The following is a 25,399-nucleotide window of genomic DNA, read 5'->3' on the forward strand; positions in this document are numbered from 1 at the left end:
AAGAAGGCATCAATAACTCGTAACTAAGTTACAAGCATGGTATGTAGAGGAGCATCTCTAAATGCACAAGTCCATCCTGGGAGCAGATGGGCTGCACATTACATCCTGTAATATGCATTATATATGGTTAAAATGCAGTAAGTATACACGTTTCATTTAAATATAGTCTAACTTTTTCTTTAGCCCAGATAATTAAACATTTCCATTACATAAAACAAGTGAATTTTGATTTTATGTACTGTATAGCCTATATAATGAGTATGTAGCCCAATAGGTATGAAATCCAGGAAGCTACACAACATGGGGCAGTTCATTTGTGAACCTAATAAAGTGACTCATACGTTTATATTGAAAAAGATAACGAAATTCTTTGGTACTCTGTAAAATATTCGGAGGATGCTGGTCTGATTAAGTCATGTACTGCAGTTTCTTATACCATTTGATTAAAAATGTGAATTTAAACATTTTATTAGACACATTCAACCGCCCCCGCCCCCCCCCCCCCCGATCCTTTATTTTATTTATTTTTAAAAATATTTTTAAAATAGAGCATGACTGGAAATAAATATAATACATGCAGTCACACGGCGTTTCATAAGTCAGTCAGCAGGTGTCGCTGTTTACACCGCTGCGAGCGGAAGCGTGAGCGCGTGTTTAAGTTTGGTTTTTTCTTCTTTTAACGCCACATTAACAAGTTCAGTTTGAGTAGTTAGTAGTTAGATACTACCCTTACTTCTCGAGCAACACAGCTGAACCACCATGAACAGCGAGGAGCATTTATCGGTGAGTGTTCTGTGACGTCACTCTTTAGCTCACTCGGACTGCATGCGCAGGTCCTGCGGGTCAGCGGTGGTAATTTCATCATCTGTCCTCCATCAGAGGCCCAGGAAGACGGTCCTGCCCCCTCTCTCCAACAGGACCCTGTACCACCCCTCCTTCCTGCCCCTGTACAGGGCCGCAGGTCTCCCACGCCACAGTCAAGAAAACGCTCAAACAGGAGGTGAGTCACTTTTACCTAAACCGGGGTCAAGGGGGAGCTTCATCCAGCTGTTCAACCTCTGTGAGGACTCCCTGATTTCTCCCCAGCTCACCCCACCACGCCTGCAGAGTTCTTCTACACTGACCCCACCATGTGCTGTGGCAGGAGAATCCCTAATAGACTCAGTGGGTTAAAGGTGAGCGAGAGAGATTTCATAACTCCACCAACAAAACTCACTGTTGTGGAGAAGCTCCATCTTTCATACTCATTTTCTAAGGATTAGTTCCTGCATGCCCAAATAAACAGTTATATGGCTTTCCAGGAGCCGTTTAGAAGACAGAGTCCCACACAGTACCACAGCATCAGTATAACTAAATGCTGTGCCAGAGTCTGACATCAAGACTTCACTTTCAAATAACTTTAAATAATATTGTTGGTCTTTTGTAAACTATATTTTTGTGCAGCCACACAGCGATTATTAAATCTGATGTATATGACAAGTTCATTTCCACAGGATGGTACTTCAGTTTATGGGTGTATTGAGTAGAGGATGAAGGGTAAACAGAGGTGGAGGCGCAGAGTCCAGTGTGTCAGCGTTTTAATAACAGTGTAAATTTAGGCCACATAGAAAAACGCACACATCAAACGCTTCACGATGGTCCCCGTTTCCCTTGAGTATGAATGGCTTCTTGACAGCCAGCTGTCCACTGAGGCCATTTCTGATGAGGCTTCAGTGAACAGTAGATCTATGTTAGGTCTTTGTTGGATGTTTTTCGCCCGATTCTTAAAGATATGAGGTTCAGATATTGTTCATCTGCTGTAGATAGTTTTTTCGGGCCTGACTCTTGCTATTTTGTCCTCCACTTGCTCATTTTCCTTAATGTCTTTTAAGGACACCCTGGTGCCAAAATACTATTTGATGCCTGTCTGAGTTATCGCTACTTGATTCAGTGAAAGGTGCAGAAGAAATGATGTGTTTTTGTGACAGGCTGCTAGTACCAAAGTGCAAAAGATACACTTGAAAATTGGTACTCTGCTAAGTTGTCTGTTATGTGTAAACACAACACTGGTTCATCCTTTGAGTTGGGTCGTTTTTTTCATGCTTGAATGATTTGTAGGTCAGGTACAAGGACTGGAGTGAAAATGAGTCAAACACATCAGCGTATACATGTTTTAAAAATACACATCCCCACACAGTCAGACACTGCAAAAAGGTTTCATGTTTTTGGAGCGACACACAGCTGTTCTTTCTTTCCATCTTATTTCTCTCAGGTATTTGATTGCTTGCAGCTCAACACGCCACGACCCATCATGTCCGCCTGCCTGGCCCCACCAAACCGCCCAGACCCATTCAGATCAGGACCACACCCCACTAGAGATCTGGGTAGCCCCACTTGGAGAACACAAACCATTCACCCTCAGGTGCAGCCAAGGCGGGTTGTCCTCCAGCTTACCCAGGAGGAGGACCAGGCCGTTACTAACCTGCTGAAACTGCACCATCAAATGGACGACTCAAACCTCAGTCTATTCCTCAGTCATCCTTGCGCTAAGGATGCTGAGGAGGGGTACAAACCTGCTCGTGGTGCACTGATGGAGGGAATGGTTTGGTCAGATGCAGAGCTTGAAGTCGCTGACACTCTCTCGAGTCAATTAAAAATAAATTATGTTGACTTGTTGAAGGCCCAAAACCGAAATGAAACAGCAAAAACTCCTCCTGGTCCTCTGCTATGCCCAGGCCCTCAAACACACCAGGAACCTGAAGCCTTACTTGCATTAGGAAGTAACGCCTTTCCCCTGAAGACATCCCCAGTGATCAAGAGCAAAGTGAGTGTCTTTGAAGGGTTTATGGAAGCAAAGGAACAGAGGCTCTCAGATTTGGAGGGGGATGCCGTGGACGTGCTCCTGAGCCTCATGGATGTTGATATTGTACAGTGACTGTGCTAATATTTCTGTTCTCGACTTTTGTGTTTGAGCATTTTATTTGCACTTTACCCAGTTTTTGTTTTTGCACAGGTTCCTCTGACAGACGAGAACTTTGTAATGTTCAGTAAAAACGTTACTAAGAAACAAACCACCAGCTAAAAAGACAAAAGGTTTTATTAAGAGATGTCCCTGAAGGAGAATCACCCTCTTGTAATTTACAACATACTATACAGTTACAGTGTTTCCACAGACCAGACCCCATTTTCTGATGCCCTGCAGGGGGAGCTACAGCACCACTCCACAGTCGGTACTGACAAGCTAACAAGCTAGTCAAAAGCACAACTACTAAAAGCATAAAAACAATAAAGTTCAAGCACAGTTTGCACCTGCTGAAAGCATAAACGCCGTACTTCACAATTGTGTACTTTTGTTTTCAATTAAAAGGCACTTCCTGATTTTATATGTCTGTTTTCTGGTGAAATTTTAAAACATTAACACTGCTGAGATGCAATGGGGGTTTTTGGGTTCTTTTTTTTTTTAAGACTCCTTCTGTTTTCTAATCTGGCCAACCAAGTGTCATGTAGCACTAAAAAACAGGGCATTATTTGTGTATTGACAACTAAACAACGTTTCCAGCCAACACCCAGGTCCTGTCTGAGCGTACGAGCGTTTGAGCAATGCCGTGAATGATTGGCATGTGAGTTTGGCACAGGAGTCTGTGAAGAGGTGTTGGCGTGGGGCTGCACAGAAAACAGGAAGAGGTGGATCCTTACAGTTAGGGAGATGTAGGACGTTAATCCTCTGCTGTCGCATACTTTCTGTTTCTTCTGCTGAAGTAGTACATGCTGCAGCAGCTCGAGTGTGCGTCCGCCGTCTTGTCGTGGTCACCCTTCTGCTTTTACCTTTCGTTTCCTGTTTGCTAGAAACTGGCAGCTCACGCGGCACAGTCCCTGAGTAACTGTTGCAAGTCTTTCTCAAAAGTGTCCATTTACACGTCATTTACTGTAAACATCTACTGAAGGGTGCGGGTCTTGCTGTTTGCAACCAAAGTCGCTGCCTGCATGACTCTGTAGCGCTCCCGGAGGTTCCTCCTCCTCACGTGTTCGTTGGTGATCTCGATGACGTTCGCTACGGGGAACCAGCCCTTCTGACCATCTGACAGGCGGGTTCCTTCGTACCAGCCTAATCGGGGGGGGAGGGAGAAAAAAAGAGAATGGGGGGAAGGGCAGGAGAGAGGGGAGAGGACAAATAAGGGAAGGGAGAGATATTGGAGGTTTCTGCGTCGTCCATGCAAGAAAGTCAAAGCAAATAAACTGCTAAAGCGAGGGTTGGAGGATGGAGGCAGTTATGAGGGTTGAGGCATATAAACAAGCAGAGTCGAGGAAGGTGATAGAAAGTCACGTCAGTACATGTAACTTTTTCTGTGTGTAACACACTGCTAATGTTCAGTTTCGGTTTCAGCTGCAGCGGCTTGTTTTCTAAAAATAAACCTTTCCCACAGGATGCTCTTACCCTCGTTGGTTTTGCGGATAACGTTGATGATCTCAGTGGGCTCCAGGTTGAGCTCGTCCGCTTGCTGGGCAATGTACTGTTCCACGCACTGCACCTGAGGACAGTCTGCCATCCACAGACACATATAATTGTAAACCCGTATAACTCCTATAACTCTCGATGTGTGTGAATTTTGTATGCGCTTGTCCTCACCCCAGTCCTCGTAAATCACTTCCTTATCATCTCTCTCTTGGTTGGTGGTGTTGGGGAAAGCTGCCATCCACCTGTCCATGTCTGACCTGTTGATGGAAACAGCCACAGCTTAGTCTCATACAAGTGACATGTAATTCCTGATGTAACAGTGGAAAGAGCTTTCACCTCCTTCAAGGTTCATGGAGGCGAGGAGGTCAAAATTACAGCAATGCTGGAAGTAAACAGAACAACCGTAGCAACCTGTTTCTGCTCGCCGCCTTTACGAGGGTCAACATGGCCCACAGTCTTCTGAATCTAAAAATCCTCACATTGCATGTTGGCACTTTAAAGACCCAGACGGAAAACTTTGGTTCTAAAACATTAACCAGTCAGTCCTCTACTAGTATTTCCATGCAGAAGATTTTTTTTTAACAACTTTCTTTGAAAAATGTTCTAGGAATGCTCCCGGCATTGTATTTAAGTTCATTTAAGTTTAGCAAATCACTTTTATAACGGTTTGGTCAAGAGATCTTGAGTTTACCTAGATAAGTTGCCAAAACTACCAATTAAACAAGCAGGTGTGTGTGTGAACTCAGACAGACACAAGGAGAATACGCAGGGCGCCAGGGACCTTACTACTGTCCTAACCACTGCCCAGGCAAACTGTCCAGGGTGCTCTCCACCTCTCACCCTATGACGGCTCAGATAGGCTTCAGCCTAACTGCGACCCTGAGCTGGATAAGCAGAAGTGGATGCACGAATGGATGGACATTAGATGTTTTTGGCCTAAGTACAAAATTTGAAGGATTTATTCCCTGGAGTCACACATTATACTATCAGTATAGTGACCAATATTGGCATTTTTCTGTGATGGTGTTAGAGGAAAACTATATCACCAAACTCACCAAAAACACATCCTCAAAATGTTTTGCATAAAGCATTATGGATTCTCTGGCCTCACTCACATTGTGGACATGTTTTTGATTGCTCTGGATCACATAACACTGGGGATATTTTATAACCTGCAAAAACATCCTAACAATGTTTCCGTCAGATCATGTTGTCATGTGACAGCTAAACATCTGAGCTTCCAGGAAAATTGTTTGAAATGACAAACATCCTTTTTTTTTTCTTTTAAATGTTTAACTTCCCTGTAAGGTTGTTGTAGCAAGTCTGTCAAAATCCAGGACAGCTTTGGAGGGCAAGATCAGCTTGCTCTCCAAAAGGGCCCCCAGGCATACATCAGGGGGCAGGAAGTATATGTGTTTGTTGTATTTGGTTCATAATTTCACTTCATTTTTAATGTAGTGTGAATGTTTTTCTTTGGACTCGTTAAGCTTTTACTTTGAAAGTCAGAACAGCTGTTCTTCCAGGGCAACATTTTCAAGGAGTGACCAGACAGGAGTGTAATCTAGTTACACTTTTAGGCCAATGTAAACATGTTTCCTGGTGAGAACTGTTGCTTGGTGGATCTCATTTCTCATTTCCATCTCACATAGCCTTTGAGTAACTCTGATTGGCATGCAGTTCATCTACAATTTTTCCTTTTAGGAAATTAAATGTTTCTTTTACATGAGTCAAATTACCCGATTCATGCTGTTTCTATGTAAACAGCATGAATTACTTGAGTTGGACTTTGACTTCATGTCTAGTTTTTCCCTGATTTTCATTCAACATACTGCAGATTTTAGAGTCAATACACGCTGTTCACACACACACACACACACTCAGAGTCATCCACGACCACTCACTGAGAGGAAGCTTTGATGAGCCGCTCAAACAGGCGTCCCTGGTGGTTTTCCAGCAGCGTGAGATTGAAGCAGTGTTCGAAGGGGCTCCCACCGGTCCCACTTTCCTCTATTGGCTGCACTTGCACCAGAGAGCGATGGGCATGGTCGAGCACCACAAAACGCTCCGCGCTGTTTGAGACAATGTAGACGAAAACTAATTACAAGAAAAATATGAGAAGGGAAACGGGTCTAGCAGGAAGCAGGTATATCGCATGCTGTGTATACTCTTAACGTCTAGCACCTTTGGCACGACCTTCCCTTAAATTTGAGGGAGTTTGGAGTTATTTAAACGAGTGATGACATGCATTTAACTCTTTCCCTTATAAAGACGACATTCGGCAGCCTCCCCTGTAACCCTATTAACGAGCTCAGTATATATCAATAAAGATGTAATAGTTTGGCAAGTATTAGAATAGTTTCTGGGCTTTTCCAAGGGTAGCTGCATAGGCAGAGACCACCCTCACTAATGTCTAATCCACACTGAGTCATTTTGTTCTATAAGCAGGCCTGAAACATGACAGAAACCACTCACTTCAGAAAAGAGCTTCAAGAGTTACTCCTAACAGGCTTTCAAGGGGTAAAGAACTAAAGAGTCCATCTTTTTTGTGGTCAATGACTCTTTTTCCTGTACTGTGACAACTTGACATAAGACATTAGGTCCATTGCTACATATAGAACATCAATATAAAATATTCAACCAGTGAGAAGAGTGCACAGACCACTCCTCCCCCTGTGACTCATTATTATTACTGTTAGTGTTTAATGATTAACCAAAATGTACGATTCTGAATTAGTGCGTAAATCTGAGGCTAGGAAATATCTCCAGTTTACAGAGAGGCTTTAATATCCACTGACATCAAACAAATTTATGTAGCTGTTGTCACAGAAGCAGAATGATACATTTATTAAGCTGTAAAGGGACTGTAAATGCATCGCTTTGCTGTTGTGTACAATATGAAAAATTCAGTGTACGCTTTAAATTCTAATCAGAATCTAACAGAACGAATCAATAACGCATCAATGAAAAGTCAACAGATTGAGAGCATTTTATGTTGTGTCAGTTTTGTTTTTGGGCCTAACCCCTTTTTGGCAGCAATGACGAGCAGGTCGTTGAACAGGAAGAAGTAGACAGGAGTGAACTTTGCCCTCATGTTGAAGAGAGTCGCTCCTTTGGACATTTCCTGGAGCTCTCCCTTTTTCTCCAGATATCGAGTCTGGGAGATGATGGGGATGGCCTGAAAAGGACAGACGGCATTTATGACTCTTCAAAACAAAAGAGATCGCATAACCTGAATACAAACGTCAACACTGCCGTTACCTTGAGCTTGTCAAACTCCAGTGTCGTAGAGATATGAATAAGCTCCTCCATCTGTTTCATCTTTCCCACCTCTGTGTTACAAATGTCAATGATCTGAAACAAAATGATGAAATCAGTTAGGAGATCCCTTTTATTTTCCCACTTCAAAAAAACTCCTCTCAACCGTCTTTATATAAAACTGGGTGTGTCTCACTGGGAGTATCAAGTTTATTCCTCTGGCTCTTTTAATAAACCTAATCTCACCCTGCCACTGCCCTCAATGGCACCTGTGACTCACTGAGTTGATTCAGTAGGAAATCCTTCATTCAGACAATAGCTGACATCTAATTTCCACAAGCATGCGGCCCACTTTAGACTCAAATAATCCGCATTTGCAGGCAGGCGGTTGAGGAGTGAGGCGTGTTTACCTTGGACACAGAGGCCAAAGCCTTTGAGGCTGTCTCCTCCTCTTTCGTCCCCTCTTTTGTTCTCTTCAGGATGTTCTGAAACAACAAACAACAACTTTCTATTTCTGTAAACAGACAAACAGCATTAGCAGGAGACATTTTTCCACCAAAATGCGAGCAAGGTTGTGAAATAGGGGCGAGGTGAGTCTGTGTGTTTGCTTATAGGTTAAAGGATCAGCGAAGGCTAGAGTGTGGAAGATTATGCTGGAATGAGGGCATTCCACACGTCCGAACACCGTGATAAACTCATACTATTGCCTTTCACTGACCATCAGGAGAGAAGGGTCAGCTATGCACAATGTACTGTGGCGTTTTGTTTGGCACTTAAGTAAAGCACGTAAAGCTTACAAAGGCTGTCACTCATCTGTGAGTTGCTGAGCTTTTTCCTCTCACAAGAGAAGCAGAAGCAAATAATCAATTGTTCACTCTGTGACCTAAATATGCACTCACCAGCCACCTAGTAAGTATGGTCTTTACTAGTAACAGGTTGGACTCCATTTTGCTTTCAGACTTCGCTTAATTACTTGTGACATAGATTCAACAAGGCGCTGGAAACATTCCTCAGATATTTTGGTCCATGTTGACATAACAGCGTCACATAGTTGCTGCAAATCTTTCTGCTGCACATTCATGATGTTAATCTCTATGTTCACCATGTCCTAATGGTGCTCTACTGGTTGAGATCTGGTGACTGTTAAGCCTGAAATATTGATACAACTGTGTTCATGTTGTTTTGAATGTTGCAGCAGAAATTGAGACATATCAGACCCGGGATCATTTCTCTCATCTTCTGTTGTTTAATTTAAAGCCCGGGCAAATTGTAGCCTTGGTTTCCTGTTATCAAGTGAGAGCAGTGGCACCTGGTCCAGTCTTCTGCTGCTGTAGCCCATCTGCTTTCGTGTTTAGAGATGCTCTTCTGCATAACTTGGTTGTATTGAGATGCTATCTCAGTTATTTTTTGTGGGAAAAATCCCAGTAAATACGCAGTTTCTGAAATACTCAGACCAGGCTGTCTGGCACCAACAACCATTCCACATTCAAAGTCGCTCTAATCATCTTTCTTCCCTACCTTCATGTTCTGTTTGAACTTCAGATGCCCGTCTTGACCATGTGTATGTGCACTGAGTTGTTTCCCTGTGATTGGCTGATTAGATATTTATAGTTAAGCCCAGAAAGATGATTCTAATCATCGGGACATTTCTATTATAATGGGAGAGACGTTTCATCACTCATCCCAGTGAACTGATCATTAATATGTATGCGTTATGAGCACTGATCAATGGCCCTGAGTACTATTCACAGAAAGTTGGGGATTGGCTGCAATCACAGCACTGATGTTAACTAACAGTGTAAAAAGGTGTGCCTAATAAAGTGACCAGTACCATATGCTAAGACATAGAGAGTAAAAACTGGGTGATGCTGCTCACCTCAATGAGCATTTTGATGCGTGTTATTCGCTGGAAGGGCAGTAGCAAGAAAGACATGAAGGGCAGCCGCTGGCACTGAGGCGACTCTTGGAGACGAGTGATGACTGCACTGAACTGCAGATTGCTCTTCCTGTAAATACACCACAAAAGTAATGATAAGGTAAGACTTTGCCTCCAGTTGACACAGTTGGCACCCTGCCAGCCTGCACTCCTTACAATCCTTTCTCATCGTTGCTACGTAAATTCTCAGAGTCTGAACCTGATTCAAGTGAAACTCTGGTTTCTTACATGAGCTCAGTGAATATCTTTTCCTGGTAGATCTGGTTGCGTACGTAGTCGATGTAGGCGGGGAAGTTGTGCTTGGCGTGGTAGTTGATTATATCACAAATGTCAGAGAACACCACGTTCTGAAATATGCGTTCGTCCAAGTCTTTCAAGAATCTGTTGAGTCAGATAAGAAATTTTCAGAAATTGCAGAAAACTGTGCACAAGCCTGTTTTACCATAAAGAACAAGTAAGCTTTACATTCCTGTCCCACTTTAATCTTCAACAAGTGACCTTGCGGCACTTCACATCATAAATCACCTTGCAGTTTACGTTTTTTCTGTATCTCCCGTCACCCTTTTTTCCTCACCTCTCGCTGACCTCACGGATCTTCAGGATGTTGGAGAAGAGCGTCTTCCTGTCTCTGATGATCATTGTCTCTTCCAGCTCCCGGCTCTCCATGAAGTGTTCGGTCAGAACATGAAGAGATCGCAAGTAAGAGATCTCTGATGTCAGGACCTCAAACATACTCTGTCAGGAAGAAGGTGAACAAAGCTGCACATTAAAGGAAATCAAGATGATATGTTTATAGTGGAAAAAATTAAGATTTATACATATGAAAAAAAAAAAAAACAGGCTGAATTGTGTTTTTTAAGACTTGAATCTTTCGGTCAACAAGGCTCACGAAAACTTAATAAAGCTGGAAAAAGTAAGACAGTAATTAAATGCAAAGTCCAGTTAAACAGTTGTGGTCAGACGTTTCCATCCACTCCACTTTAATTACTTTAAAATAACAACCTTTTTTCAAACCAAAATGTAAAAACATGTACATACACTCACTTAAATCTTTTAATAAGTGGTGCTCAAGGTTCTACAACGTCTTTTAGCTTGGCAAGGGCAAAGCCCATTAACTTCTTATTAGTAATCATAGTTGACTACAACTTTCTCTGTGCATAAAAAGGATTTGTCTGATTGAACAATGTAAAAGACCAGTGAAGATCTAAGAAGAAGAGTTACACAAGCTGTCAAGGGCTGTTGGGAGCTATTTATAAACACCTAAAATCCAAGATCATCATTTCAAACTATTGTATGGATGTGTCAGTAAACGTCTGGAAGAATACACAAACTGTCGCCCTCAGATGAGAAGAAACTGATTAGCAAGAACCACCCAGGAACCACCAAGGCCCAAGCCTGTGAGGAACTGGAAACTGCTGAACAGCAGCATCCTGTCCACAGTGAAGCCAGTTTCACCATGAACTGAGAGGGTGTTGACTAAGAAATATGTTTCCGCTCCAAAATCAGGCTTAACTGAAATCTACAAATACACAGGTAATACACAGAGACAAGACTGAACTATTTGGCCACCATGACAAGAGGAATGTAAACATGAGGAGTTTAAACCTGAGAACACTGTAGCAGCTGTTAAGCATGGTAAGCATGGTGGTGGTAGCATCAAGCTCTGGGGCTGCTCTGCTGCCAGTGATACTGGTATATTGCATAAAGTGGCTGGAATAATGGAAAAATAACTACCTCGAAATTCTTCAACTACCCTCAAATCAACAGCTAGATACTTAAAACTTGGACACAGCTGGGTGCTTTGACAGGTTGATCCTAAACAAACATCAAACTTGATGATGGCGACCAAAAGTGTCGAGTCAATGTGCAACTTGTCATTTCACTAAATATTAGTAAGGGGTGTATTTAAGCCTGTATCAGGTCAACTGGTCCAGATCTTTTAACTGTTCCCAGACTAAGATTTCAGTCTGCAGAGGGTGCCTTCAGTTAAAGCCTGCTGACTTGAGATCAGTGATATCTGTGCATACATTCAAAAACAGACTCAAAGCATTTTTAATCACACAGGCCTAAACTTAATAGGTGTTGTTTTGTTTTGCTCCTTACACCAGCTTAAGGCATTGCAAACCTACACAGGTTTTTATTTTCTGTGTTAAGCATGTTGAGTGTCATTATTATTGTATGTATGATGTTGACCCTGTGTGGTTTAGAGCAAATTCACAATTCTTGTTTTTAGATATCATTAAAGATACATGCTGTAAAAAGAAAAGTTCGAAGAAAGCATTAAAAGCCCAAAATGTCAACAACTGCAGGTCCAGATATAATTTATGTTTTTGTAAACTAATCTGTTTATATTTTTTTTTTTTTTATCTATAGATATTAAACATTATATTTCAAATTCAGCTCAATTAAATCCAACAACGACTCAGTTTATTTGTAAAATAAATTTATCTCTGTGATTCGGCTCCTGGTAGCAAAAAAACACAGGAACATGGGCTATATGAAAGAAATAAAAACTGCAGTTGGTGCTGCTAAAACCCAAACACTTTGTGTACTTCAAAGGTTATTTACCTTTAAAAATTCTGTTACTGGCACTACAACTTTATAACTAACTGTAAAAGCTTTTCTGAACTTCATACCGGGTGAATCAATATTATGTAACAGCAATGAGCTAGACAGTATGACCAAATGAACTCTAATTCATGTAAAAGCATTATATTATTATTTAAGATGTGTTTTAAACCTTGATCCTGCATCTCAGATTTCTCCTTTCAGCCTTTATTGATTTGTCTTTGTGGAGCCTGTCTGCCATGCATTATCATCTCCTCTCCTCCACTCCCTCACCTCCTGGTACTTGCACTGGTCAGAGCTGAGATTCTCCAGCACCCCGCTGTCCCGCACATTTGGGAGTTCCTGCCACAGAGTGCTCTGAGTCGGTGTGGGCACCGGGCTGCCCCTCGGTCCTCCATTACCAGTCCCGAACCCGTTTCCGGTTCCAGTCCCAGGTCGACGACCGGGGTGGTCCATAGCATAGTCCGCACTAGTTTTGCTGATGTTACGGCAAACTGTCTGGCGCCGGATCTCCTTTGTGATGACAGAAGCCCGGTACGTCTGGTAGAGAGGTTCTGAAACAGGGAAACGAGTCAAACATTTTCTGGATTACTACGTATATTAACAAGAATCACTCTGATTCCCAGTGGAGCAATGACCTGCATAATCAGTTATCAGTAAACCAAGAATTACTCATTTAACTTTTTGGTGATGTTTTAGGCTTTCCTTTTTTTTTAACTTGAATTTTATTGGTACTTTAAAGCTATGTTTCCATTTTCATGCCTTAGATTTAACACTGTCACCGTCACTCTTTACTGAAGAGTTTCCCAGCAGCATCACTTCCTGCTGGGAAGTAAAGCCTAAAAAATGTCAGAACTGCATCTTTTTAATTAAAATGCGTCGGAGTGACAAATAATAAAGTAATAAATAAATTTGTACAATCAGTGATTGGTTTAATGAGACTAAATAAGACTGTGCTGTATATAGTACATAATCTACTGCATCAGGTACTTTAGAATTAGGACAACATAAATACATCTTAATGGAGTAGATGAAAATACTGATGAATATCATTAGATTCAATCACACTGACGATAATGTGCAAAGAAACCAATTAAATGGAGACAAACTTTATGGCTCATAGTAAAATTCACCTAATGTGATTCTAACTGGAACTAGATATTAAAATCTGTTTTTTGTAGGGAAAACAGTTCATCAGAGGACCATTCTTAAGTGGGTGAAAGGTTTCAGACTGCAGGCACATCCTGTTAGCACCTGTACTCATGTTTTACCAGCCTTGGAGTTTCAGTATGTGGAGAATGTGACAAGGTGACAAGAAAGAGTTTTCCTTAAACAGACGTAACGCAGGTGGCATGCGTTTGTTGCTGCAAAACCTGCATGTGCTGTTTAGCGTAGTGGCGCCCTCACAAATGTGACCCAGGCAGTGAATTCCAGCTGTGCACACAGACAGCCAGGCGATAACATGATCAAGAACAACTAGACCAGGGGTCCCCAATCCCAGTCCACGAGGGCCGGTGTCCCTGCAGGTTTTAGATATCTCCTTGATCCATCACAGCTGATTTAAATGGATAAATTACCTCCTCAACATGTCTTGAAGTTCTCCAGAGGCCTGGTAATGAACTAATCATGTGATTCAGGTGTGTTGACCCAGGGTGAGATCTAAAACCTGCAGGGACACCGGCCCTCGTGGACTGGGATTGGGGACCCCTGAACTAGACTTTCAAATATTTCCAATGTTTTTTTTATCTTAGCTTCACTGTCTGCAAACATCCCTCGAAACTCCGTCCAAAAAAATGTTGTTTATTTAACAGTTTCTGATGCAAAAATTAAAACTAAACAGCACACTGTGTTGCCCCAAACCCTCATCCAGCAATCCTCTCAGGTATGATGGCAAAATCCCTGCTCAGCGCAGACACACATGCCTGTCAGTATGACCTGACCAATCAGCAAATGAAATTTGCCCCTTTATTGATGCTGCCGATTTTTCCATCTTTAGCCTGTGGTGATAATGACGCGTGGACTGTGAGCGGATTCTTGTAAATGTAAAGGCGTGTTTATCGGAAGTTTAATCATTTATGGACTTAATACCCGCGACTCTATTTTCATTGTTACCGTTGAAAAGAAAAGAAAAAAGCTAAAGAAAAATATCTGTTACCTGGAAACTTTATTGTTAAACAGATCTGAGTTTCAAACTTTGATGTCTTGCATTTGTGGTGTTTTATTTACACCATACGCAGCACCTGGGCTGTTTTGGAAACAGGGTTACAGTTGATAGACCTGGGCCTGTTGTGGCTTGTTTGTTTTGAGTGTCAGCCTTACCATCCTGCAGACGAGTGTCGAAAATGAACCCAATCTTCCTCCTGATAGAACTCCTCCTGTCAGGGTACATGACATTGGAGAAAAGGGTCAACAATTTACAAATGCCTCCTTAATAATCCGTCAATACTCTCAATAATATAAAGGCTGGTTTAAAGGGTAATCCAGGTGAAAACCTTTACTTTTCTTATATAAAGGCTGTCATTGTGTTAGCTCTTTTATAAATGCGCTCTACCTCATTTCTTCATTTGTGGCTTGAACCCTCCTACTGTATTTTTTAGCAAGTTTTACTCAAACAGGAGGTAAAAGTGCCTTTGTTTAGGAGCATCTTCAGAAATATACTGCATATATTTGTGTAATTTTATCTGAATATGAGAAAAATATGAAACATTTCCACACATATCCTTTTAAAAATGGAAAGGTAAAGATGCTGACTCACTTTTCTTCGCTTTTGTCCTCCTTCTCTTCCTCTTTCCCTCCATTCTCCTCCCCTAGTAAAAGAACACATGGCTGCTTTCAGTTAAACAGATATCACCTGTATGGATCATTCACAGCTCATCTCAGGCACACATAATCCTCGTTCAGACCTTTTTTCAGTGTGTGGGATTGCACTGAGGCAGTGCTGAGCCTCCTGGGTTCTGCCTTTGGTGGTGGTGGTGCGGGTCTCTGAGGTTGGAGGGAACTGTGTGGAGGTGGAGTGTGGGCTCGCTGAGGGCTCAGTCCAGTGGTGGCGGAGCCACTGGGGGAGGAGGGTCGCAACAAATGACCCTCCTCCGGTGTGAGCATGGGAAGAGGAATACCGCCCCTGGGTATTGTTTGGCTGCGACTGTCCTGGTTCAAAGGGATCCTCGGAGGGATAGCAGGCGGAACTTCGTCCGGGGTCACTATGGTTTCTCCCTCTTTCTCTAACTCGGACGTGGGATCTGACAGACTGTTGGTCAGTTTGGACCGACGGCCTAGTTTGCAAACTTTGATTAGAGGAATATCCAGCTCCTTACACTCAACTGCGTTGTCTTTAGGAGTGGGGTAAATCACTGGAAGCGTGGCCTCGTAAATATTCTCTTCTTCATTTTGAGCACTTCCGTGCTGAATTTGCGGTGACTGCGTACGTTTTGGGGGAATGGGGGGAGACTCAGTGCGAGCGATAGCAAGGGTGTTGAGAATGGAGCGAGGACCTGGGTCGGAACGCCTCCTGTGATTGTCTGCAATTAAAACATTCAAAGACTCGTGGAACTTTGCTTTTTCTTGTTTCGTCACCTCGTCCTCCTCAATCGCAAAAGTGTCCCCCGTGTCCTCCGTCTCACTGTCCCCTTCATCCCCAAACTCTACTTCCTCATCCTCCCAGTCTTCCTCATCCTCCTCCCTCTGCTCTACCCCATCAATTTCATCGTCCTCTCCACCTCCACCCTCCTCCCCATCATCTTCCATGTTCACGGGCACCCATATAAGTTTCATGCCAGGCCGCTGGAGGTGGCAGATGCAGCTGCAGTTTGGGGCACAGCACGGGCTGACAGGCGTGTCATGATTGTGCTCCGTCTCCACTTTACCTCCTCCGGGATGTTCGACCTCAACCTCCTTTCCATCAGGCTCTGCGTAAAAAACAAGAAACACACATGAATTGTTTTGAAATTTTTTCAAAAGGGGAAGAAAGTAAAATCATAGTGAACTTCTCTAATATTTAGTTTCTTCCTTATTTTTTCAATTAAAACACACACACACACACACACGAACACACACACACACACACACAAACTGAGCTAATGGGTGTGAATGGCTGCTTTCTGCTCACTTCCTGTGTCCTCAGATAGAAAGGTACGCTTTCATTAAGAGCTTTTCTTCCCCCCATCGTCTCTTCCCATAAATGCTTCACATGCACATGCTGCACCGTTGAGTCAGCACGCATCTTCAAATATTCATGGAAACATTTGGAGGATTGCGGGGGGGGGGATTCAATACTGACAAAAGGAAATGGAGGAGGTGGAGGAAACAGAGTGCTGAACTGGAAAGATGGTTAAAGGGGTCAGCAAGTAAGCATCTAAAAAAGCTAGGAAATAAAGGACAGGAAAACATTTTTAAGGACACTGATGCACTTTGCCATGCTGGTGACATCAGTGATGGTGGTGTTGGACTATGGTACCTTCATTTACTGAGAGTTAAACAAGTGGAATCTTGCCAAAACTATCAGATGCACCTACACAGATACAGATTCAGCTCAATGCACTGCACAACAGGCATCCACACAGGAAGTGATTCATGTATTGCACATTTTATTTGTAGCTGGTTGTTGGTCACAAACAGAGAATCCAGGCACCAATTGCCTAGGTAACCCTCTAATCCATTTACCACCCTATAATATCAATGAACTGTATCCCGCACTCTTATTGGTTGTCGCTTCCATCGCTCACCTTGAAGTTGAGAAAACTTACCTGCCTAAGTCGCTCTAAGTCCCCATAAAGTCAACGACCTCCTGTGACCTCTGATTACCACGTTGCCGCTAGTCACTTCCACTGTGGCACTATTTTAGTCTTATTACAGTAAACGTGGATCTCTAATGTAGTAATACTGTTTTATTCCAATTATTAATAAATATTTATATTAAATTTCAGATTCAGAAAAACAATAACCATATTTAAAATCATTCTACAGTAGCAATTTTTTTAAAATATTGAAAGACAATAAATATATAAACTACTTAATATGAGCTTGTTATCTCTAAACATTTCTTTAACATTTACTCTTCTTCAACTGAAATTCATTTAAATTTTTTATTTTATTTTAATTTTCTATTATTGTGTCAGTATCTCACAGTAGAAGAGCCTCACTATCTGCATGTGACATTTTTACTTTAACTTTATTGTTTATTTATTGTATACTGTGATATTTGTATTTTTTGTCCTGTTGCTGCAACACAATAACTTCCCTTTTCAATGTTATTTTATCTATTAAAATGAATGAAATCCCTGTTTTTGGGGGGTTAAACGATAAAAAATTCTGGTTGTTGGGGTATGCAGCAATAAATTCTGACAGTCCCCTGCCCTAACAGGAATATTTCTATTTAAACTTGACTGCATGCTTTGGCTATATTCACTCTGAAACTCCGTGAGGTCATGTTTAAATCTTTTCTGTTTGAACACGGAAGCAAAACAAGGGAAGTGATAGTAGCGCATGCTGGAATGGAAAATTCAAATCTCACATCAGTACCAATGCAACTTAATTTCTTTGGGTTTCTCTTCAGTTGAGTTTCACCATGATACACCAAAGCAAAGTGTCACTGCAGCTTAAACAAAGATAGAGATGTAAAGAGATCCCTCTAGGATCCCTCTGTCTTTTCCAACTGAAAGTAAACACAGCACACCTAACTTTTTGCTTTCACATTACTTGCTCTCAAGACCGCACGCACACACACACACACACACACACACACACACGCACACACGCACACACGCACACAGGATCAGCTGACTGACCTCTTTTATGGTTGCTGGAACAGACCATTCAAACACAACCACACCTCAGAGCTCACTGATTACGCTGCACATTTGACTTTACACATTTAACACTCATATGCCAAGGTCTTTAAATGCACACACACACACACACACACTCACTTTTTGCGTCAGACAATGTGTGATCTTATCCTACACTAAGTCTGTGAAACTGGCCTAATTATGCTAACTATGTATGTGAAGGGACATAAAGACAGGAAATCACAACATCACAACATAAAACAATCAATGCTATCATTTGATCTTTGACCAGCTGTTGCAACAGAATATTTTAATTGGAGGTAAAGGTTTAAACACGTTTAATTTTTAATAAATCAGGTGACACTTGCTTTTGATATGAAACTGCATTAAGAATGCATATCTGATTCTTTTTAAACACTAACCTTACTGCACTATGACCATCTTTATATCTGTGCCAAAACCTGCGGTTTAACTCCAATCAATGCAAATTAAAATAATTAATTAAACTCAAGATAGAGGTATTTCTCCCATTATGCATATGTTTTGGACCTGTTTTACCTGATCGGCCTCCTTCCACGCTGCTTCTGTCCCCCTCCTCTTCTCCCCCAATCTCTTTTTGTTTCTTCACCAAACGGCTCCTCTTCTTTGGCAGCGGCGGCGCTGCCTGCTCTGCCTCCTTCTGAAGCTGCAGTCTCACCCGGGGTTTGGGCTTTATCGTAGGAGGCCTCTTGGACCGTCTAACTGGCTTGACTTCTGCAGTACCATTGGTGGCCGGTTCCAACCTTTCAGTGGACTCCTGCTTGCTGAACTGGTTCACAATCCTCTTGACCTTCCCTCCAGAGCGTCTGACATTGCTGTCCCTCTCTCCCAGAGGAGGGGAACTGCATTGTGGTTTTGGAGGAATCTCCGGCCTTGGCTTGGCCTCGGGTTTGAAGGGTAAAGTGGACGTCGGCGGTTCCTGGACGGACATGGTGGCAGGAAGGACGTCGTCTCTTCTGATGTGCTTCACTCCCCGCCCTGACCTATCAAAGGCCAGGCTTTGGCGAATGTTAATGTGAGCGTGTCATCATCTCCTGAGGAGTAAGAAGAAATAAATGTTTACAGAGAGGAAATCGATGTTACATAACTCGGTATGTGAATACCAGCGCTGAGTAGGACTTTGAGTTCTTAGGTAGAAATCGCCCCTCTACAAGGCCACAGAGGAGAATGAACTTTACACTGTATGGAGCTTATTAGTTTCTAGCAAGTGTGTGGTGAAGGTAGAGAGTGTGTTAGCTGCTTGTAAAGAAACATCCTGCACTGCACAGTGTTTATTCACTGTTTTAATGGCTTCAGAACAGGGATACTGATCATACCTGCTGTCAGTAGCAGCTACACAAGGCCTCTTGTTATAAATAGAAGAAATTCTGTGCAGAGAAGCACTGTAGATTCAGAAATGCAAATAGCATTTCTTTTGTGTGCTGTACCTGTGTAACCATTTACAACCGCACCATGTGATCAAGTTACAACAGTTCAGTTTGATTAGCACTCGACTGTCTCCCGTGTTGACTTGTCAGCTTAAAAGCCTCACACAAAACTGTGTTCAGAGAATAAACACATCCTCGACAGTTGTGTTTTTCTTCCTTCACAAATATCATCATCATCACTCGTGTATTACTCAACTTTAAAAAAAAAAGCAAAAAAAGGTTAATTACCGATGTTAATTAGAGAGAATTAAACGTGAAAACGTTGCTCTCTCACACACACTGACGTCACGCCTGCAGTAAATCTGCAGGGACCTAATCTTTTAAACAGAGAAACTCGGGGAAGTTTCCATATTCAAAGCACTCTGGTCATTCAAATGAAGCGATCAAACCAGAGCTTTTTAAAAAAGTGTCTATAAAAAGAAACGTGATGACAGCAATGTGGTAGTCCCTTTCCATTCTGGGTGACCAAATGTCCACGCTGCAGATTCCTCTCACCATATGTTTTTTTTTTTAAAATGTGCCTGCGTGTGTGTGTGCGACAACTGATGCAATAGCAAATCAAAGCAGGCTTAGTCATGCACTGAGTCATGAAGAGAAGAGAACAGAGATCCTGAAAAACATGTTATTTCTGCACTGCTTTGTATATCGCTTTGGTGAATAAATTGAGCGTGTAGCTGCAAGCATTCCGATTTTCTAGACAGTTTTAACTCTGCGATTACACTTTTGATTAGCTGGTTAATCTCTCGAGCGTTTAAAATGCTGACAAATCCATGTCTATGTGGTGCTTGTCAGCAGAAGCGGCTCTTAAATGACTCATAGATGAGTAAATATGGATTACTTGTAAAGTTTTAACAAGATTTATGGAAGCCAAAAGAGTAACTGATCATAAGTCACCTTAAGCACACCTGATCACGATTCACTTTTTGTTTTAGTGGATTATTAAAGGGCCAGTCCACCAAGTTTACAAGTGGAAAGAGGCACAACCTTTAGCTGGGGTTACAGAGGAGCAGCTTTCCAGGAGTAGCTTAGGCTTGAAGACTGTGCTTTGCAGTGAGGTTTTTATCAAAGAGAATCTGGTCTTGTCATTTTTTTAAGTACTCAGATTTCATGTACTACTATACTAATTATTGGAGTGCTCCTTGTTGTGACGATCTGCAGCCCTGTGCCAGTTTACACGTTGATTATTTTCAGTGAAAACAACAGTTATCATGATTTTTTACACTCGCTGGTCACTTCATTACGTACACCTTTTCAATTAATGCAAATATTTAATCAATCAATCATTTGGCAGCAATTCATTCAACGCATTTATGCATGTCGACAGAGTTAAGATGACCTGATGAAATTCAAACTGAGCATCAGAATGAGGAAGAAAGGTGATCTAAGTGCCTGTGAATGTAGCATGGTTATTGGTGCCAGACTGGTGGCCTGAATATTTCAGAAACTGCTGATCTACTCTTTCCACACAGACATCTCTAGGGTTTACAGAGAATGTCAGAAAAAACAGAAAATATCTAGCGGCAGTTCTCTGAGTGAAAACGTCTCATTGATGTCAGAGGAAAATGCCCAGGCTGCTTCGACCTGATAGGCAACAACAAGCACTCGTTACATACCAAGGTATGCAGAAGAGCAACTTTGAATGCTCAACACATAAAACCTTGAAGCAGCCGCTGAAGACCACATTGGGTCCTATCAGCTAAGAACAGAAACAACAGTAAACAACATTAAAGAATGGATCCATCCTGTCTTATTAACAGTTCAGGCTGCTGGTGGTTTAATGGTGTGAAGGCTATTTTCTTATCACACTTTGCCTCTTAGTACCAACTGAACATCATTTAAACACCACAGCCTCCCTGAGGATTGTTGCTGACCATGTCCATCCCTTTATAACAACAGTGTGCCACTGATAGCTGCTTCTAGCAGGATAACACACCATGGCACAAAGCTCAGAACATCTCAGCCTCTCTGAGGTCTCAAAAGTCTGAGCAATGTTTCCAGCAACTCTTTGAGGCTATACCATGGAAAACAACTCTGAAGGCCAAGGAGGTCCGACCTGTTACTAGCAAGATGTCCGTAATAAAATGGCTGATGAGTGTGTGGTTATTTTAATTTTTCTTTTTAGTTCCATCAGTTCGTTTCTAGAGGGGATTTACTTGTTTCAGTTAAGTTTAAAATGTTCAGTTTTCACGAGTTTCAGTGTTAGTTTCGATATTTCCATTATTACAATATGCAGAGCATTTCTCAGCAGCAGGATTTATATAGTAATACCTGTTCTAAGAACAGGTATTACTATATAGAGACTTGGTTTACATTCCAAGAGTCAGTAAACAAATATACCAAAGACGCATCTGGCAATTAATGTTTCATTTTGTAGTATAAATCGGCATTTCAATTTTATAGTTTAGTTTTTATTTGTGAAACTTTTTAATTGATATACAACAGTTTTAGTGTAGTTTTAATAAAAGATTGAAGGCTTGGTGTAATAAATTCATAAACTGTTGTGCCTCAGGGAAACCACATTTTAAAGATATTTGTCATCTTTATTATACACATACAAACAGACAAGTCACTGTTACCATAATAGCTCCTTGACTCGGAGTGTGACTAAATCAACCGCACACAAACACCAGTAGTCAGTTGTTACTGAAAGAGTGCACCGGCTAGTCAGACAGGTTTGGAGGGGATGTACACGGTGCACAGTTTTAAACAAGGAGACAGAAAAGCAAGAGTCTCACATTTCAACAAGGTAAATCAAACAGCTATACAGCACAATCACTTCCCCCTCCTCCTTGTCTTATATTTCTGTGTCACGTTATCTATTTTTTGTTTTTTTGAGTTTTTAAGTACTTTACAGATCTTGGAAATATTTTGAGGTATAATTCAGAATTAGAAGCATTAACCTATCAGGAGCTGTAGGAGTGTGTGTGTGTGTGTGTGTGGGTGTGGATGTGGGTGTAGAAGCAGGTCTTTCCACATCTCACTCCAATTATCATCACCGTCCACAGGAGTAACATATAAACCTTTAACAGGAGGGTGTGTTTGCTCACAAAGAACTTGTGTAGACATTAAAATAAAACACTCTAATGCACTTGCAGATAAAACAACACACTTTAAGGTCACGTTCCAGACATTGCTTTCTTTCAAGCAGTGGCTAATAGATTTCATCTCTTTTGTGTCCATTTCTGTTGACCTGTTTAGCTCAATAGCTGCATGCTCCAGTCTGCTGGACCATACAGATGCTCAGGCTGGGTCAGTGGGCCACTCATTCATTTCACTCAGTGTATTTATCCTGTAAATCCAATACATATCAGATATGGTGACATCCCCTAAATCAATCCAGCTTGAGAACAATCCTTAAGTGCCTTTAGAGAGGATGTCCATTAACACAGTGTTGTGTGTGGGGGTGTCTGTCCACATTATGCCATCTGGTCTGAAGCCTAATGGATTGAGTGTGTATATAAATTGGGTATGGGGGTTTTAAGAGAGTCTCTCTAGCTCAGCAGCATCAATACATGTGATGTGGATGGAAGCTCCACGTTGGCCAGGAAGAGGAGACAGGAAAAGGTGTGCCAGAAAGGAAAACGTACACACACACAAACAGCACGGTGGGCTCTCGAGGAGAACCAAAGAAGCAGAGTTGGCTGATATGAGGAGAGAGCATACTACCATGGGGTTATGAATAGGCTATATAAAAATGCCCACATTAAGACCCGCCAGATGTGGATGAAAGAAAGAAGCATGATTTTACTGTGGAAAAAAAAAACAATCTTCTTATGTAGTGAATACAAAACAATCACTGTTTATAGACTAGAGCACTTAATGGTCTCTGAAATAAAATCTGAAAAAAATAGCATTAAACCACAGAAAACTGCGCAAATACCACAGTCTTTAAAATAACCACTGTTAAGTTTAACACTGTCACTGTATCCCAGGCTCACAACATATTCCCACAGAAGGAACAGGTGCTCGCGGAATCCAGCAAAGTGCACCTGTTAAAATGCCAAATATAGACTAAATCTCCATATAAAATATAATTACACAGGCAGAAACTCACCAGTGTTGTTGAAGACGCGTCTGAATGTTTCTCCTTAGTCATTCGGCTTTAGTGCTCCAAGTCCAACATACTCTGCTAATGTTTTGTAAGAAAATCGAAAGCTTCGGGATTAAAAACCTGCCCACAGCTCACCTACATCAATGAACTTTAAACTGCGCTCGCGCACGAGAAGAAATAAATCGGTAGTTAGGCAGGCTGTTAGCAACAAATATCCAATAAAAACAAAACCAGTTCAGTTCATTGTTGACAGGCTTGCTGCCTGAGCACCCATCACCCCTCTCTTGTTGTCTCGCCTTTGTTACCAGCAGAATATGAGAGGTAAAGACGGGAGGAAGGAGTACAGCTGCCCCCGAGAGCTACCGCCGCCAAGCTAACAGCAGATAGCTGCAGCTTCCGGTGCTGTTTTCAAAATAAATCTACGGCTTAAAAACGTAAGGTGGGGGATGACTACAAAATCAGCAACTGTATATGGTGTATATATTGGGTATATACAGTCTTGGTTCGAAAAAGAAACATTTTAGTTTGAAATTGTAACATTGCCAGCACAACTTTTGAAGCTGTTTAGCCTTTACTAATGGAAATATGACTGAAAATATAATTAGATACTATGTCACACAACATGCCCTTAACCTTAGCTAAAACTCTGTGTTTCGTGTTTGGACTTGGATTGGGATTAGTTGTTATCGGACTCTTACTGTGAAAATATTTTGGGGACGTTCATTGAAACTTTGCGCATATTTGGTCTTCCAAAACAAATAAGGCACTAAATATTGTGATAAACACTCAACAAAACGTTTTACTTCTGATTTATTTACGCGTGTTAGTGTTGGTGTAAAACCAGCACAGGTGACAAGAAAGCAGGTGCACCTGAACTTTTTTTTGTCTCCTACCCCCACCTAGCGTCTGTTTTTGGAACTGCAACGAACCGTCCATTATAAGGTCCGAGCGATCAGTCCAGCTGCACCACACAACATGTAAAGTGGGCTTTACATGTCATGTTGAGGTTAGGATAATGTGAGGTGAGTGGTTTGTTTTGGGGTGGGAGTGGAGGACATAATTGGTGGCATAATGTTCCTTGTTAATTATTTGAATTCGCCATTAATATTTATTGAACTATTAGCCTATCACATAATTTTGAGACAGTCTCTTCGAAAATAAAATAATTTTCCGGAACACTGGAGTTGACTCAAATATGATGTTTTACTTGTGCATAAGTTTTAACTACAGTTGTGGTCAGAACGTATCGACTCATCATGAGCATGAATGTCATTGGTGATTTTGGTCTTTTAATAATGAACTGTTCTTTTTCCAGGGTGAAATGATTGCACAGCTTACATCTTTGATGACTTTCAAGAACAAGAATTGGGTGTCGTAGTCTGATTTGTTGTTGTTTGCGTTTTGTTTGTTTTTTCTCTAATCCGCGCAGGCTCAAAATTATAGAGTCTTGCGTAGTCTTTTAACTTAACAAGGCCGAATCCTTCTATCAACTTCTCGTAGTGATCATGATTGGCTGCAATTGATAGTTTTCCGTCGACATGAACTGAGAGGGGGGAAACCAAAAAAGAAGCGCCTACTCCAAAATCAACACTATTAAACTCAAATGAAATTTACAGTTGCCCACACTGACAACCAAATGCCTTCTGGTGAAAAGTTTTGTGGTCAGGCGAGTAAAAGATTAAGCTACTTGGTCACGATGACAAGAGGTAGCTATGAAGGAGTGAATGTGAGGCTTTCAAACACAACAGCACTGTACCAGCTGTCAAGCACGGTGGTGGTGGTAGAATAGTTCTCTGGAGCTGTTTTGCTCCCAGTGCTACTGATACATTGGATAAAGTGGCTGAAGAATAATGAAGAAGGACTACCTCCAATTAATTTTTTTTACTTCACCTCAAATCAACAGAT

General features: G+C 41.7%; 2 protein-coding genes across 3 annotated transcripts; one reads left to right on the forward strand and one right to left on the reverse strand.

Annotated features, from left to right (window-relative positions):
• The first annotated feature begins 568 nt into the window (after nt 1–568).
• On the forward strand, nt 569–3,319 carry LOC102079400 (uncharacterized). Of its 2 annotated transcripts, XM_005454375.4 has the most exons (4): nt 569–783; nt 880–1,000; nt 1,087–1,175; nt 2,252–3,319. In XM_005454375.4, the coding sequence occupies exons 1-4, from the start codon at nt 760–762 to the stop codon at nt 2,912–2,914; spliced, it is 897 nt and encodes a 298-aa protein (XP_005454432.1). In that variant the 5' UTR covers nt 569–759; the 3' UTR covers nt 2,915–3,319. The 2 variants fall into 2 exon arrangements, with proteins under 2 accessions (XP_005454432.1, XP_013129368.1); XM_013273914.3 differs by lacking the exon at nt 569–783 and having other exon boundaries at nt 790–1,000.
• On the reverse strand, nt 3,059–23,884 carry LOC100709174 (rho guanine nucleotide exchange factor 15). The gene is made up of 16 exons (XM_003449330.5): nt 23,498–23,884; nt 18,536–19,050; nt 15,098–16,099; nt 14,950–15,001; nt 14,514–14,569; nt 12,468–12,748; nt 10,201–10,361; nt 9,855–10,007; nt 9,567–9,696; nt 8,101–8,175; nt 7,694–7,786; nt 7,456–7,610; nt 6,337–6,504; nt 4,607–4,692; nt 4,415–4,519; nt 3,059–4,084 (listed from the first exon to the last, which is right to left on the reverse strand). Exons 2-16 carry the CDS (start codon nt 18,945–18,947, stop codon nt 3,915–3,917), a joined length of 3,099 nt encoding a protein of 1,032 aa, XP_003449378.2. The 5' UTR covers nt 18,948–19,050; nt 23,498–23,884; the 3' UTR covers nt 3,059–3,914.
• Between the last annotated feature and the right edge of the window lie 1,515 nt (nt 23,885–25,399).

The sequence above is a fragment of the Oreochromis niloticus genome, linkage group LG3 (assembly GCF_001858045.2).
Source record: "Oreochromis niloticus isolate F11D_XX linkage group LG3, O_niloticus_UMD_NMBU, whole genome shotgun sequence".
Classification (NCBI taxonomy): domain Eukaryota; kingdom Metazoa; phylum Chordata; class Actinopteri; order Cichliformes; family Cichlidae; genus Oreochromis; species Oreochromis niloticus.

Coding starts and splice junctions, on each gene's coding strand:
- LOC100709174 (XM_003449330.5), bottom strand. CDS start 18,947: ATGTCCGTCCAGGAACCGCCGACGTCCACTTTACCCTTCAAACCCGAG. Junction 10,362..12,467: donor ACCAGTGCAAGTACCAGGAG/GTGAGGGAGTGG, acceptor TCTTCCTGACAG/AGTATGTTTGAGGTCCTGAC. Junction 4,693..6,336: donor CTCATCAAAGCTTCCTCTCA/GTGAGTGGTCGT, acceptor TTCCATCAACAG/GTCAGACATGGACAGGTGGA.
- LOC102079400 (XM_013273914.3), top strand. CDS start 826: ATGCGCAGGTCCTGCGGGTCAGCGGTGGTAATTTCATCATCTGTCCTC. Junction 1,001..1,086: donor AGAAAACGCTCAAACAGGAG/GTGAGTCACTTT, acceptor ATTTCTCCCCAG/CTCACCCCACCACGCCTGCA. Junction 1,176..2,251: donor ATAGACTCAGTGGGTTAAAG/GTGAGCGAGAGA, acceptor TATTTCTCTCAG/GTATTTGATTGCTTGCAGCT.